The sequence below is a fragment of the Atta cephalotes genome, assembly GCF_000143395.1.
Source record: "Atta cephalotes unplaced genomic scaffold scaffold00076, whole genome shotgun sequence".
In the NCBI taxonomy this organism is placed as follows: Eukaryota; Metazoa; Arthropoda; class Insecta; order Hymenoptera; family Formicidae; genus Atta; species Atta cephalotes.
In genome coordinates, this window is record NW_012130140.1 from 472,275 (window position 1) to 488,858 (window position 16,584).

The 16,584-nt window shown below is 33.9% G+C and overlaps 1 protein-coding gene across 1 annotated transcript in view; it reads right to left on the reverse strand.

The window, feature by feature from the left end:
• The window catches only part of LOC105624378, a 52,438-nt gene that overhangs the window by 9,343 nt on the left and 26,511 nt on the right, over positions 1–16,584 (reverse strand). Inside the window, exons 19-29 of the mRNA XM_012205743.1 lie at positions 15,783–16,274; positions 15,288–15,466; positions 12,743–12,832; positions 12,424–12,700; positions 9,166–9,353; positions 8,187–8,982; positions 7,539–7,862; positions 7,135–7,358; positions 1,536–6,975; positions 711–1,151; positions 70–340 (exon numbers count right to left, since the gene is read on the reverse strand). Of these exons, the coding sequence (XP_012061133.1) occupies positions 70–340; positions 711–1,151; positions 1,536–6,975; positions 7,135–7,358; positions 7,539–7,862; positions 8,187–8,982; positions 9,166–9,353; positions 12,424–12,700; positions 12,743–12,832; positions 15,288–15,466; positions 15,783–16,274 (8,722 nt within the window). The remainder of the gene's footprint in view (positions 1–69; positions 341–710; positions 1,152–1,535; positions 6,976–7,134; positions 7,359–7,538; positions 7,863–8,186; positions 8,983–9,165; positions 9,354–12,423; positions 12,701–12,742; positions 12,833–15,287; positions 15,467–15,782; positions 16,275–16,584) is intronic.

The following is a 16,584-nucleotide window of genomic DNA, read 5'->3' on the forward strand; positions in this document are numbered from 1 at the left end:
ACACACACATATAAATAATATATTAAAATATATTATGTACTGTGAATAAATTAAAATAAATATACATACTTGGGCATTCCAAAATTCTCCTTGTCTTGTTTAGCTGCATCTTTTAAGTAAGCAGGCTTTAATCTGATTGGAATTGGTGAAATCAGAGGTATAACAGGTGACACACGTTTCAGCCATTCTGCTTCTTCATCCGATTCTTCCTCAATCAATCGCAGTCCAGGAAAACGGTGCATAAATTCTGGTATAACACATTCAGGCGAGGACGAACTCACAATGGTATCAGGAGAGTCCACATCGCGATTAGTTGTCATATTCTCTTTCTTATCATCAGCTACAAAAGAACATTTTTATGTAATGTTTTTGTATAAAGAATTTAAGTATTTTATTATTTCTCTTGAATGTATTAAGTTATATTTATATTATCTTTTCGTTCATTTTATATTATATTATTTATATTATATTTTTATATTATATTATTTTTACTATTTCACTAATATTATTTTTCTTCTATTCTTCCATATTCTTATATTCTTATTATTTCTTCCCCTTCTTTTTCTTATTTCCCCTCTTCTACTTTTTTTCTTAATCTTATAAACTTTTTATACACAAACACAATTGAAATAATTAATAGTAAATTTGTTTATAATTTTATAATTATATATCAATATTATAAAATATAAATTTAATGAATAATTGCTCACCATCGTCCAACTTCAAAGGCGGAAATTCTTGATCATAAAATCCTCTCTGCGTAGTCAAGGGTTGTTGAGGTGGCAGAGGCTCTAATTCTCCAAATGGCTGTGTATTATAATGATCAGAAATTCCAGGTAAACTGGCTGATCCATAATTTCCAATCAAATCGCCAATTCTAGCATTATAATCTTTCTGACTTCCAATCTTAACAAGATCTCCGCAACCGAAAATCGGGCACACCCCATAATTACGACTCAACTGGGGTTCCAGAACTGCCATCGGTTGAAGTTGTCGCAACTGAGTCATTAAATTGTCCACAAATGTGTCATAATCCTCATCGAGGCGCGAGACTTTACGGGAACGTTTTTTCTGAGGTGCAGTTATGGCATCTTTTCCCTGGCTTTGCTTTCTCTTTTGTTGGTATTGTCTTCTCTTCAACTTCTTAAGATCTAAAGCATTCCAAACACCATTGTTATAATTTGTTATTAATTTGATTTAATAAAATCTTAATATTACATTTACAATCTTTATAATATAATTTAATTTTTTATAAGAAATAAATACGATATAACACGATATATATGTAATAAAAAAAGTATATATTATATACATTTTTTTCTAATATAAAATAATAGAAACATAAATATAAATAAATATAAGAAATAAAGAATAGTAATATATTAAAACAAAGTAATCTGATCAGTATCAGGTTGCTCCTCGCCCTGATGAAGTAGACTGCAAGGTTCACGAAACGTTGGCATTTCAAGAATGGATCTAGATACGAAGGAAACGCGAAACGCATAATCTTTATATGATACATAAATATTGCTTACCAGTTTTATCATCCATTGCGCCATCTATGAGTTCCTCTTTGGTAGTGAGAAATTCTTTGGTATCCGTCTGCAACTGACTGGCTGATGTTGTGGCAACAGTGGACAAAACATCCTCAAGACCAATTTCTTTCTTAATCTCGACTAAAGGCACTGTATTGGAACCTGATGGGGTAACGGACCCCATAACGGTTTGTGATGGAACTGCGACGGTTCCATGATTATGAGGCACTTGTTGCTGAACAGATTGTTGTTGAACGGAAGTAGTCGAAGAAGAAGGAACTTGTTGTTGTGCCGCTGTTGGTTTCTGCACAACTGGAGTTTGGTTTTGAGACTGTGTTTGGACTTGAATTTGTGATCCAGATACATTATTAGAGTTACTGGTCGCTAATTGGACGCTCTTCGAAGCTATTCCAGAGGTTGCCACTGGTTTATTTTGCAAAACATGTTTAGAAACAGTAACGCGCTGTTGGGTTTGAAGCCCTTCTCCGCTCATGCCAGTACTCAGTTTGCTTTGATTTACAGAAGTCTCTTGCAAATTCGTAGAAATATTCGGAGACGTTTTTGTCGTTGTTATTGTTGAAGAAACTGATTGACTTGATATAGAATTTCCCGAAGAACTTGCTGAAGATGTAGGAATTGACTTTGTTGTTTGCTGCTTCAAGTTTTCAGTTTGTGCTCTTTGTGTCACAATCGAACTAGGTAATGGAAGAGGAGGTTTCGTAGATTCCTCTTTAGTTGGTGAACTTTGAATCTTTAAGGGTGTTACTGAATGCGATAAAAAAGAAGTTTCCCTCGCAAGAACTTGTTTTATTATTGGCTTCGGTGTTGGGGTTTCGTTCAGTAACTGAGGAAGCAAAGAAGGTGGCGTAGGTAAGACTGGCCGAGCCAATTGCGCTTCCAATGAAGGAACTATTGGCAGACTGGGTCCTTGTGACGATCCTGAAGTCGTAGGACATGCCGTATTTTGCAATAGTTGCTTCAGCAATACATTTTGAGAATCCTCTAATCTTAAAGAATTAGAAGAACTTTTATTGGAATCTATTTCTCTCTTTTCTTGGATTTTGGATTCTTCAGGATCTTTTTTCACTGTTGTAGTTTGATTTTCAAGATCGTTATTTTTCTCTGTTAGTAGAAGACCAGAAGATTTAAATTGATTTTGATTAGAAGTCAAAAGGGGACTTGGAGCTTGCGATAAAGTCGATTGAAGAATACTAGACGTACTTGAAACACCACTAGAAGTTGCCAAAGGTGGCACAATAGTTCTAATACATTGCATTGAGCTAGTTACGGCTGAATTAGTATTTACCAGTACTCGAGAGGGTGTAGAACATCCTGAATTAGCTTGAAGGATTGCTTGAAGATTTTGCGAGCGTTGTATTGAAGTCGATGGTAAAACAGAACTCAAAAGATTGACTGCAGATTGAGTTGGTATTGTGTTACTTCGGCCATGACCAGCAATTGAAGGTTTTAAGGAAGTAGTCCCAGCCAGCATGGCATTCAACATGGCATTTGAAGTGATGGAGATTGAAGTTGTAATGCTTCTAGAAGTACTTGCAGCCGAAGAAGTACTTGAAAGATTAGAAACTGTAGTAGTTTGAAAAGTTGTTGCTGAAGAAGTCATCCTGAAGGTCTGCTCGCTATTATTAACTTTTGAACCTGTAGTAATAACTCCGCTACATTCCTTTAATTCTTTTTTCTCTTTTATAATTTCTGTATCTTTTAAAATATTACTGATCAGATTAGGTTGAAAACGACCTTGATCTAATCTTGTCAAAGTCGAAATTCCACTCTGAACATTATTTGATGAATTCAATGTCGACAAGGGACTAGAGGTAGATAAAACACTTCCAGATTTCACTGAAGAAACCATGGTGACCACTCCGGTTTGATTCACTGTTGTTTGATTGCTTTGTAAAGATGATAGCAATGTTCTCAGTTGATGGGATACATTAGCTACATTAGAAGTCAATTCTGTTGGCTTCGAAAGTGGTGATAAATGAGGAACTGTTGTTGTGCTTTTTTGTAATTGTGCCACGGTACTAACTATCAAAGTGGAAGCTTGACTCATTGCTGGAGAACTCTTTTTTACTTCAGCATTTTGACATTTTATTTCATTTTTAGGTTCAGTTGAAGAAATTTGATCATTTTCGAGATTTTCTTGCTCTAAATCCATTAAAGAATCTTGAAGAATATTTAAAGGCAAAGTATCTAACGGAGTTGGCATTTGATAAATAATACTTGACTCGCTACTGTTTGCCATTTCCGGTTTTGATGAAATAATATTTTGTAACATATCTAAAATATCATCAGATGATTCTTCTATTAATGCCTTTTCTTCACTCAAACAATGTTGAAGAAATGGTTTGGAAGTTTCCATTTCCGTACACTGTTCTTCCTGATGATTCTTTTTATTTGTGTTTTTGTCATTAGTCTCTTCAATGTTTTTTTGGATTTCTTCTGATTTATTTGTTATTTTTTGCATATTAGAATCTGAAGAAATTTGTTCTTTATCATTTTCCACCGGTTCAGTATCATTTTCCAAAATGTTGACGAGCGACAAATCATCAGTAACAGGTGACATTCTTTTCAGAGTCGTCGTTGGAATATCATTCTTATTTTCAACATTTTCTGCAGGATTATGAATAGCTTCTAACATACTCTCCAATTCATCCGTAGTATTTAATGGATCAGTTTTCTTCTCTTCAATTGACTCTGAAAAAATATTTGATGATGTATTCAAAGAATTATTTTCATCTATAATTTTGTTCTGGATTTTTTTCTCTTCATTCATTTCACCTTCTTGATTTTCTGTTAGTTTTTCTTTGTTCTTTGAGTTAGTATCCTTTTTCAAATCTGGAATTGACATTTTCGGAGTCGAGAGCGTTACAGAGGTTGATTGTACACTTAATACTAATTTCGTGGGATTATTCAGAGATTCCATATTTGGCAAACTCGAAAAGGTTGTCGAAGGCTTCTCTGAGAATAATATTTTCGGTATTTCATTAGCAGAAATGATTTTCGGGTTCAATTTATCTTGCTGAGAATTAGATATTTTCTCCAAAGCAGTTTGACTAAGTTTCGCAGCAATTTTTGCGTCTGCCACAATGCTCGCCATCGTTGACAATGTAACACCTTTCTGAATGGTAGAACAACTCGAGGAAACTTCTTTTAAGTTCTCAAAATGATCTACCATTTTAATTTCTGTCACAATTGGTTGAATTGAAACCTGAGTCAGTTGAGAATTAGAACTAGTAGAAACTAAACTGGAAATTAAATTTGAAGAAATTGTAGTATTTATTAAAGAAACCATCGATTTTGAGACTGTTACATTAATATTAGTTGGGTATATAGTTGAAGCTGGTGTTTTGGTATAGGATTTATCTGAAAAGATAAAGTTTGTAGGACTCTTGTTTTGTTTTGAAGATTTGGTTTGATCTTCTATTGAGCCTTCATTAAATGTATTTTCTTTAGAAACATCAGTTTGTATATTGTTATCAGTTTTTTCAATCTCTTCATCGCAAGAACCTTTAGAAAGATTGTCTTCAGGCGATTTCGTTGTGGGATCGATGATAACCACTTCAGAATCACTTACTAAAGATACCATAAGTTCTTGATCAGGAGATTGATCTAAATAAGGACCTGGAGAAGGATCAACTCGAAGTTCTTCTTGATCTGGTGATTCAGGAGTATCAGTTACAGCGACTAACTTTTTTCCAGACTGAAAGGCTCTCACTATATCGAGTCTAAGACCCTTTTTATTTCTTGAATGAGACGGGACTAAATCTTCGTCACTCAAAATAGGTTCTTCTGATTGTGATTCAGAATTATCAATCTCTAAAATCTGCACTAAGTCATGACCTTGACCAGCATCATTTACTAAAGCATGACAAAGAGAATCGTTACTATCAGCAGAAAGATCCACCACCATTCCAGGTTCGAATAAAACATATTCTTCCTGCATATCACCTTCTAAAGTTCCTGAAATAACATCAACTAGTTCTGAGTCACCGAACTGTTCAATCACGGTGATATCATCACTGTCTCGTTGAGCTGTAGAACTCAAAGTCACTTCGGTATTAACTATAGTTTTGTCATCATCATAATCTGTCGTATCTGGAAGTTGTTCCAATTTTTCTCCAGGACTTTCTAAAGTTAAAGATCCATTATCTAAAGTTGAAGAGGTCAATGAAGAGCCTTGACCAGTTGATTTTATCTCTAAAGTTGGCGAAGCTTGTGGCGGTGTATGAGAATCATCGTCGAAGTCATTATAGTCGACACAGACTAATGAGCTGATTCTAGCAGTTTTCCGATTCATGGAAGTATTTGCTTTCTCTTCTGTAGACTGATCTCTTTTCGTTTGAGATGTTTCCGATCCTTTACCACCTTTATTACTATCAGCTTTGCTTGACCACATTGGCGATCCTCCTCTTAAGCCCAACTTGAACCATCCAAATCGTCCAAAATTAGGGAATCGTATTGGTTTTATAGATTTATTACTATTTTCTTCGTTTTTAATAGAATTTTCTGGTAAAAGAACTTGTTCTTGAGAAATTTGTTGATGAATCTGATCCTGATCATCTGATGAGCCGCCCTTTAATCCTAATTTAAAATATCCAGTCTTTGAAAAATCAAGAAAAGGAATGGGATTTAAGGGATTATTGGAGTTTCCTCCGCCTCTAGAAAGATTATCTGATAAAGAAGTTTGTTCTTGAGAAACCTGTTGAGGAATTTGCTGAGAAACTTGTTGCTGATCACTTGCAGTTACAGTTAAATTAGTATTTTGTTGGACAAAATTATGAGGTGTATGAGGTGTCCTTGGAGTTCCAGGATTTTCCACACTTTGGGGTCTGTCTGGCATAGCGGGACTATTCCCAGTAGACTGTCTTCGCTGCATTTGCATAGGAGATCCAGCTACCATAGGACTTCTAGGCATCATAGGAGAGCTGGGTGGCTGAGTAGTTGTTGAAGAATGATGATGGCTACCATGAAGCATCGGTGAAATCCTGTTCATTGGACTAGGAGGTTGTGAAGCCGGATTTAATTGTTGTTGAAGCATCGGAGAACCCATCGTTGTCTGTTGCACCATAGGTGAATTTGGAGGTTGACCATAATTTTGTTGAAGTTGCTGATGAAGCTGTGGACTGGGGGAATTTGATGACTGAGACACCATCGGGGAGTTAGGCGGTTTTTGCTGCTGTTGTTGCATTTGCAAGAATTGTCTTTGCTGTTGTTGCTGAAGAATATGCTGTCGTTGCTGAGCCATTTGGAGTGATCTTGGACCAATAGAATTCTGCCCTTCTTGAGAAATACCCTGAGAAACACCTTCATGTTGTTGTTGATGAAGAATTTGTTGACGTTGCTGAGCCATTTGAAGTGATCTTTGAACAATAGAAGTCTGTCCTTCTTGAGAAATAACCTCATGTTGCTGTTGATGAAGAATCTGTTGTCGTTGAACCATTTGCAAAGGTCTTTGAGTAATAGCATTTTGTCCTTCTTGAGAAACAGATTGAGAAACACCTTCATGTTGTTGCTGTAAAATTTGTGGTCGTTGTTGGGCCAATTGTAATGATCTTTGAGTAATAGCGCCATCTTGAGAAACATCTTCATGTTGATGCTGTTGATGAAGAATTTGTTGTTGACGCTGTTGAGCTATTTGTAAATTTCTTTGAGCAACAGTATTCTGCCCATCTTGAGAAATACTTTCATGTTGCTGGTGTTGTTGAAGGATTTGACGCTGCTGTGCCATTTGTAATGATCTTTGAACAACATTTTGTCCAATTTCTTGAGAAATATTCTGTGAAACACTTTCATGCTGTTGTCGTTGTTGCGCTATTTGCAAATGTCTTTGAACAGTAATATTTTGCCCATCTTGAGAAGTACCTTCCTGTTGCTGCTGTTGTTGTTGAAGAATCTGTTGCCGTTGTTGAATCATTTGTAGCGTTCTAGGAATAGAATTTTGAGGAATTTGTTCTTCTTGAGAAATACTTTGAGAAACAACTTCATGTTGTTGTCGAAGAATTTGTTGTTGTTGCTGAAGAATTTGTTGTCGCTGTTGCACCATCTGTAAGTTTCTTTGAGCAGCAACGACATTATGACTTTCTTGAGGAATAATATCATTCTGTTGTTGCTGCTGCTGAAGAATTTGTTGTCGTTGCTGTTGTGAAACTACTTGCAACGATCTTTGATTAATAGAATTCTGTCCTTCCTGAGAAACATCTTCGGTTTGTTGTTGCTGAAGAATTTGTTGTTGTTGAAGAATTTGCTGTCGTTGCTGAGTTATTTGCAACGATCTTTGAGTAATGACATTTTGTCCATCCTGAGAAATGCCTTCTTGTTGCTGCTGCTGAATAATTTGTTGCCGATTCGTTTGTAAATTTCTTTGAACGACAACATTCTGTCCTTCTTGAGAAATGATATCAGTCTGTTGCTGTTGAAGAATTTGTCTTTGTTGAACCATTTGTAAATTTCTTTGAGTAATAAGATTCTGTCCATCCTGAGAAATATCATTCTGCTGCTGTTGAAGAATTTGTTGTCGAGAAATACCTTCATGTTGTTGTTGTTGTTGTTGTTGTTGTTGTTGTTGTTGGAAAACTTGCTGCCGCTGCAATGTCCCCCGAACAATAGTATTTTGACCTTGATCCTGAGAAATGCCTTCATGCTGTTGCTGAATAATCTGCTGCCTCTGTAACAGCTGATGCTGTTGTTGATTCAATAACTGTTGTTGTCCTGACTGTGGATTGTAAACGATACCTCCTCTCCTTTGCGCCCCTTCTGGTGGTCTAACAAATCTCTGAGTTAAACTATGAACTCTCACACCCTGATCAGCTATCAATTGTTGATTTCGCGTCTCCGGTGTAAAAGCACCAGGAGAAGTTGCCAACCTTCCGCCAATAATGGCTCTATGTTGTGGTGAAGTCATTCGTGTAGTATTAGGATTGCATAGACCCGGAGAAGGCATTGGCCCAGGACTGAAGGGACTTTCGTCACCTTGAGAATGAGGAGTGCCAATTCTTGGCGATTGTTGCTGAACATTATGTGGTGACATTGTACCTGGATTAGACGATTGAGGATTGCCTGGACTATGTTGAAGCAGCGGTGTGCTTGGACTATGTTGAACAATTGATGGAGTTGCTGGTGAATGTTGAATCATGCTAGGACCAGGACTCTGAGAAACTAACGCAGCTGGAGAATGCATCGGAGAATGCTGAGAAGGTGACATCAATGGAGAACAAGGTTCATTTGGTTGGGGTTGAGTTTGTCGTTGTTGTTGTTGTTTGTTATGATATTCTTGAACCAATACGCTGTGTTGACGCTGTTGCTTACGAGAAGTTTCTAAATGTTTCTGAAGAATAGCTTGCTCAGAAGAAATCCGTTGTAGTTCAGCAGCATCGGTCTCTGTCAGTTCGTTACCAGATTTACGAAGCTGACGTTGCTTACTATTGAGAGACTGGAGGGAAATAAGATAGAGAAACATGAGAAATATGAAAATGTAGGGCAAACTAAAATTTAGGAATTAATATTAAGATTAAACTCTATTAATATATACTGTAAAGATATTTTAATAAACAATACTATAATATATACTATAATATTTAGATAATTTTAATTAATATAATACTAATTTATTTACCTTTCTTATTTTCCGAAGTTTTTGGACCTCTGCTTCATAATATTTTAATTGTTGCGTTAATATTTGATGCTGATTATTAAGCCATTGTTCATAATTCGCATGAATTTGTCGATCTTGCTCATTAACTATATTTTCTGGTGGAGTCGGTGGTGCCGGTTTTTGAGGAATGTTAAACATAGCCACTCTTGCTAAAAATTAAATATATCGTATATAATATCGTATGTATCGTATATAATCGTATATAATAAATTGAATTATTGTATAGATTTAAAATAATATATATCTAAAAAAATATATCCTCATTAAATGTATTTTCATTAAAAATATTAATAATTTAAAATATTATCAAAATATCATTAATTCTAAATATAAGTTAAACAAATTACAAAATTTTTCTTATTTAAATAAGATTTATTGTTGAGAACAAATTTAACAAAATTCTGATAAATTTTAATAAAAATTAATAAATACTAAATATAACTTATTTTATAACTTAATTTACTTTTTATCGTAATAAATTAAGAGGGCATATATTAATTCAGGCCTTTCTCGGCTTGAAAAATAGTTCATTTTCATTAATTTTTTTTCAAGAAAGAAAAGGCATATTAGGATCGGATTTTTTTAGTATTAAAGAATACTTTAGACTTCTAAAATTCAAATTTTTATCAAAATAACCCCCTTTTATCCCCCTACAGCTCCTTGAAATTGACCATATTCAACGGAATTAAATCGCGATTGGATGGCTTGATCCTTGACCGCTCATCTGTAATCAAAAATCAATATCTTGAAGTTTATTAAATTTATTTATTATTATTGGTATATGACTCACGCTTTTAAAAATTTCGAATTTAAAATAAAATAACATTCAAACTTAAGATATCATTTTTTACATATAAATTTCATTTTTAAGCGTGTAAAAAAATATAAAAAATTAAGATATAAAAAAAATCAGTCAAATATTAGAAAATTTTATAAGCTTTTTTATAAGCTTTCTTTTTTATAATCTTTTTTTATAAGCTTTTATTTTTATAAGCTTTCAAATAAAAGAAACACAGGAATGAAATCAATTGAGTAATTATTGAGATATTTATTACCGACTTTAAAAACGTGATTTCGAGAAAAACGCATTTAAAGTTTCTGAACAAATTTACACTATAATAAAGGGAATTTTTTGTATATAATCACCTATTCCGAGAACATACAGAGAATCCTCCAGGGAAAAGTGTTTGTCGTCTTTTTGATTTTTGTTCAATCGGCTGCTGATACGGATCTTCCGCGTCGTGTGCTGTGTTCGGATGTCTGCTTAGTCGCAGCGCCGAGTGTCTGTTGATGCAGCGAATTGTGCTGTATTTCGTCCAACAGTTATTCCCATCATATTCATCATTCGCAGAAGGGCTCACAAACCTTTATTAAACAAGAGGAAAATCGCAATTTTCACGATTTTTGCACTGCTGTTAGTGTTTGTGAATCATTCTCCAGATCAAATTATTAAAACTTTCGTTGGTGCTTTGCATACATTCACTGAGACAGCGTTTTAATAATGACTCATTAGTAAAGTCTTCATAGAGCGAATCACAACTAAAACATCTGGTAAAGAATTGTAATTTTGCTCATATCTGTCCAACGACCCGTTCGTTTTTGCTCGTTGCTACTCGCACCATGAATCCGAGACTTGAGGACAAAGATGATGTTGCGATTTGTCTTTTGTCGAACAATAATGATAAAAAGTGGCCCACATCGCACCTCGCATTTCTTCCAATGAGAGGAAATTTCGTCGAAATGTCTTTGTGATCTTTTTGCACTTTCGGAGTCGAGGACTCGTTTCTGGACGTGTTCAATGCATTCTTTTTTTCCTATTTCAACAGTGTTTCCATACAGTTGAGATTCAATATAATATACAAATACCTTTGTACGTCTTCGAATCGCCGTTACCAATGTAATATACTTTACTCTGTACTGTTCTTGTGATCTATGAAATATTTCTTTAATAGAATAGACCTCTATTTTTCTAGCTAAACCTTCATGATTTAATTGACTTTGGTGTTCGATTTTCCACTCGCGATATTCTTCAGTGCCTTTCTTTTTGGCCCGAATTTCGCATTCTTTGCAGTACCGAGATTTCACGTCGACAATCTTCTTCGAATGCACCACAATGAGACTGCACACGCCATACAGGGAAGAAAACTTGTACTTTTGCTAAATCCTGTCTCCCAAAGCACCTAAATCCGTAGCGTTTTCAACTTCTTGTTTTATACTAGTTCTCAGCTGTTCCTCTTGTAGCGCGTCTTTCATAAATATTGTAATTCCGTGATTGTCTTTGATGCTATATGAATATTGTTCTGAATTTCATCGTGCGATTTTTGAGCGACAAGAGAAGGCAGATCACTAATCCACAAAATTGTTTCTCGGCAAGTGCTCCTTGTCCTATTGCAAAATTGATTGATTTCGTACGATACCCGATACCCGATTTTCAGACAAGAAGAAATGTCTGTTGGTTGCATTGTTAATCTGCACTCATCACAAATAATCACAATTTTAAAGCAAAGCCTGCGAGTGCTTTCTATATAGAATTTCACATCATCTTTCACATCACCTTCGCACGTTTTACATTTTACAACTTATAAACTTTCATTAAAAACAGAATTGAAGCTTAGAATTCGGTAATTTGTAGTATCACTCTCCGACACGAGCACATCAGACATCAACTTTAATTTCTTAGCAACATTAACGGTTATCTCGGTTTCACTTTCAAAAATCCATTTATTTGGCTTTGGACGTTTTAGCGTCCAATCTTTGTGAAATGCACCGCTTCATTTCGATTCCCAACTATTTTTTGCTGCACTCATTATGATACGTGCGTTCAACAAAACATATATCAAAGAATTGAATATAAAACCTAAAAATGACTCAGAAAAATACTTTAAGCACCATCGATTGAAAAAATCATATACCTATTATATAAAGACGAAGTTTTATTTAAATTATCATGAAGGATTCAGTTGTATAAAGGCCTGACGCTACTACCTGCGCTGCGCATTTCTCCGTAACGGTTAATGGGACCGAGACGGTCAGTATAAAGTGCTGTAACTTCATCAATATTTCTTCAAACGGCTTCGGATACATATTCTTGAAATGTTAATCTTTCAAAATATGTAATAAAAAAAAATCAATTTTTTGAAACCGAGAAAGATATATGTCCCCTTAATATTCAATTATTAAATAACTATCCAACAAAATAATTAATAGAAAACTACTAACGTTCGGGTGGAGTCTGTGTGGCAATTGGTTGTCTCGATCCCACTTGCGTCGCTGCTAGCTTTAGCACTCCATCAGTAGCTATACCACTTTGTTGCCAGTTAGTGTTAGATGTGGAAGGTGATCTCGCTGTACAAGGTGGTCTTATCACAGGTACCATACCCTGAGGAGGTGATGTAGTACCCAAAACATCAGCTTTGAATTTTTCAAAATCGCTGTCACTCAAAAGATTTCCTCCAGTGACATTTTCGGTCTGTTGTTGTTGTTGTTGTTGTTGTTGTTGTTGTTGTTGTTGTTGTTGTTGCTGCTGCTGCTGCTGCTGTTGCTGTTGCTGCTGTTGCTGTTTTTCTTGTTCTCGTTTCTCCTGCTCTAACAGCTCCTCCAGCAATAATGGCTGCTCCTGTGAACACGACTGCTGACAGTCAAGGTCGATTTTTGATACCAGGAGTGCTACTTCGAAGGTCTAAAGGCTAAAATTTCTATTGCATTAGGACTGAATATTAAATTGTAAAGTTAACTAAAATTACAGCTATTATGTTCAAATAAAGTTTGTACGTAAAAAAATAAATGTAGATAAAATGTGTAGATAAACATTGCAAATTAATTTGAATTTTATATTTCCAATAATATTTCATTTTATCTTTATAAATATATAAATAACCAAAAAATTCATAGCCTACTATGAATTAATACTACACAAACATGCAAACAATTTCAACATTGATGCGTTGATTATAAAAAAAGCATTATTCTAAACAGCATCATGTTGCTTCAAGGAAGAATTAAGCAAAATTTAGTAAAAACAGATTTTGTCAATGTTAGTAAAATTAATTTCGTGCAGAATGGATGCAAAAACATTTAAAAGAGCACAAAATTTATAATAGACTAAATAGAAAAGGAGTGCAAAAAGATATAAAAATCAGTAACTTTTTTACTTTATAATAGATATTTTATAATGAAATACTAAAGTTGATATAAAAATTAAATTCTTTTCAATTAAATTTATGATCAATTTTAACTTTTACATATTTAATTTTATTAATATTTGTTACATTTTATAATAAATAAATTAATAAAGCAAATAAATAATTTTCTATATTAATTATTTTTACCTAAGAATATAATGTCCTATAAGAGATAGATTTATATATTTTTAATTACTATTTAATTATTATTTTTTTAAAATATTAAAAGGAAATATTTCGGAAGTTAAACATAAAATGAAGATTTATGTTCAATTTCAATTTATTTCTTCTTGTAATAGAATGCCCCAAATCTCGCTCACCTGCAGAAGCAAAGGTCTTCGGTGAGGGTGTGGCACTACAGGTCCCATTGGCGGACCCGCCACCGGTACCTGGTGCCCCGTCATATGAACTGAGGGCCGCGTCATACTTCGCCCACCACCACCACCACCACCCGGGCATAGTCCCATCTAGACATGCACCAACACCAAATGCATATTGCAAACTTGCACACCCAGGCCAAAAACACTAGCCAATTTTCTTACCACTGCCATTACTCTTTCCATTGCCATTTAAACATTTTCCAGATTTATACTGTTTTATGTAAACATAATTAAAATATGAAGAGAATAATAAAACAAAATTTTCATTAAATTAAATAAATAAGAAAAAAAATTCTTATCATAATTTTAAATGTATCAAAAATAATTGTTTTTAAAACTTTAAATTAATATAATTTCTAAGTATTTTTCAAATTTTCTCTATATAATTATTTAATTTATAATTTTTATAAAAAATTATAATTGTAAAAAAAATAAAAGAGATTAAAATTAAAAATACATCTAATTAATAAAATATTAAATTTAATATATATTAGCGATTATTTATAATGTCTACCGAAACAGAAAATGTTTTGGCACTGAAAGTGTAAGATCTATTATTTAGCTACGCCTACAATTACAGCAATTTTTTTTAGTCTTAGTTTCGCTTTCTGATCAAATTATTCTAATTAAAACATGACTTTATTATAAATTTGTTGTAAATCATTTATCTAACAGAGTCTATAAAATATATTAATCAAATATATATTTATCAAATTGTATATTTAAGATTTTTTTTGTATTTTATTAAATAATTTTCTCATGATTTATTAATGTATTTATTAAAAATTATTTTATAAAATATATTCTTATATATTTAAAAAAAACTTTCATATAAATATAATATATAATACTTTAAATAAAACTTTTATACGAGAAATATTATTTAACATATATTTCTAAAAATACTTATTATTTTCGAGTGGCAGCTTAGCAAAATATGAAAAATTATTTCTATTTGATACTGCACACAGCCGCACAAACTATTTTTTAAATAAACTTAGCAGATATGCGAAACTGACACATATATTATACATGCAATCTCATGAAACGTTTTATTAATTATACAATATGTTATAAAACGTTAACAAACCATATTATGTAATTAATTATTATCAATAAAATTTTGTGAGTTATCAATATAGTTATCCCATATTGGAATTATCATCATTTTATTCATCATAAATTTTTTGTGAATCTTATAAATCTTTATTTTTTTCTATTAGAAACGCGCGCGCGCGCGCGCGCGCGTGTGTGTGTGTGTGTGTGTGTGTGTGTGTGTGTGTGTGTGCGTACGTGCGTGCATGCACGCATATTTACATAATTTATGTAATTATCTCAAACGGATAGTTATCGTAGAAAAATTTAACAAAAGCATGTTTTACATTTTAATTCATCAATTATGCTCTTTAATCCCTTAACTTTAATGTGATTAATTTGATTTTCTCGCAATTACATAAAAACAAATATCAAAGCGATGCATAAATTTCCAAAAAGATTAATTAATATAAATATCGATACTTACCTGTATCGGACCAGGATATGGCGGTGGTGGTCCTGGGTAAGGAGGTGGTGGTGGCGGTGGTGGTGGTGGTGGAGCCAATGGCATTCGTGGACCAATCATATGATTTACAGCAACCACTCTGCCAGCCATATTTGGCACTCCTGCGGCTACTCGCATGCCTAGCCGTTGCTGTTGCGAGACTATAATAAAAATAAATGTTATAGATATTAAATATCAAAATTAAAAATTTATATAAAACAATATATTATATATAATATATATATTATATATTATATATATTATATATCATAATATAATATATTATACAAAATAATATCTATAATATAATATTATTTTATATAATTATTTTATATATCATATTAAAGATAGGATTACTATAGTTGTAACTGATTTGAGATTTTTTTAAAATATAATTTTTTTACGGAATAATCTAACACTTAAATTCCAAAAGAAACAAATAAAATATTATGTTATAAATGATTTTTTTAACTTTACCTTGTATATGTGCCTGCGAAAGTCTCTGCGGATGTCCGGAAAAATTCGATGGATAGCTCACAGTTACCGTGTTTGTAGAAGTCACCACTCCAACTGCTCCATCTGGTGAAAGCAATCTTGTACCGGGAGGTATTGGCCGGCCCATCGCTGCCGCTTGTTGTACTTGCTGATGCATCTGTTGCTGCACTACTTGCGCCTGCATTGCCTGCGATGTCGTTTGCGATGTCGCCTGTGGTGATGTTATTGTCGACACGTTGGAATTTTCTGTCAAACTCGTGCTCGTCGAGCAGGAATCAGTAATATCAGAGGTTGGACCAGTCAATTCTGATTTCTGTTCTTCATCCCTAGTTTCCTTTTTTTGTTTATCGTCTTTGGGATCAACTTCAACTTGCTCGAGATCCAGATCAAGAATATTAGTTTTCTCCCCACCTGCGATCGTATCCAATTCAGGGTCCGCATATTCCAGAATATTGAAGTCCGCTCCCATTTCAGCTTCAAGGAATAATAAATTCTTAGTTTTAAATTTTGTATTAATTTGTATAAGAAATTTGTTTTCAATTTTCTTTCAAAATTAGTGTGTGTGTGTGTGTGTGTGTGTGTGTGTGTGTGTGTGCGCGTGCGTGCGTGCGTGCGTGCGTGCGTGCGTGCGTGCGTGCGCGCGCGCGCGTGTTAGAAGCAGCCTGCATAGTCAACATTTTCTGGATTATATCAATGTAATTGAGTTGTGCAATGCTGACATTGTAAAGCAGGTAACTTTTTGCCCGCAACACCCACACCCACACACACACACACACACACACAC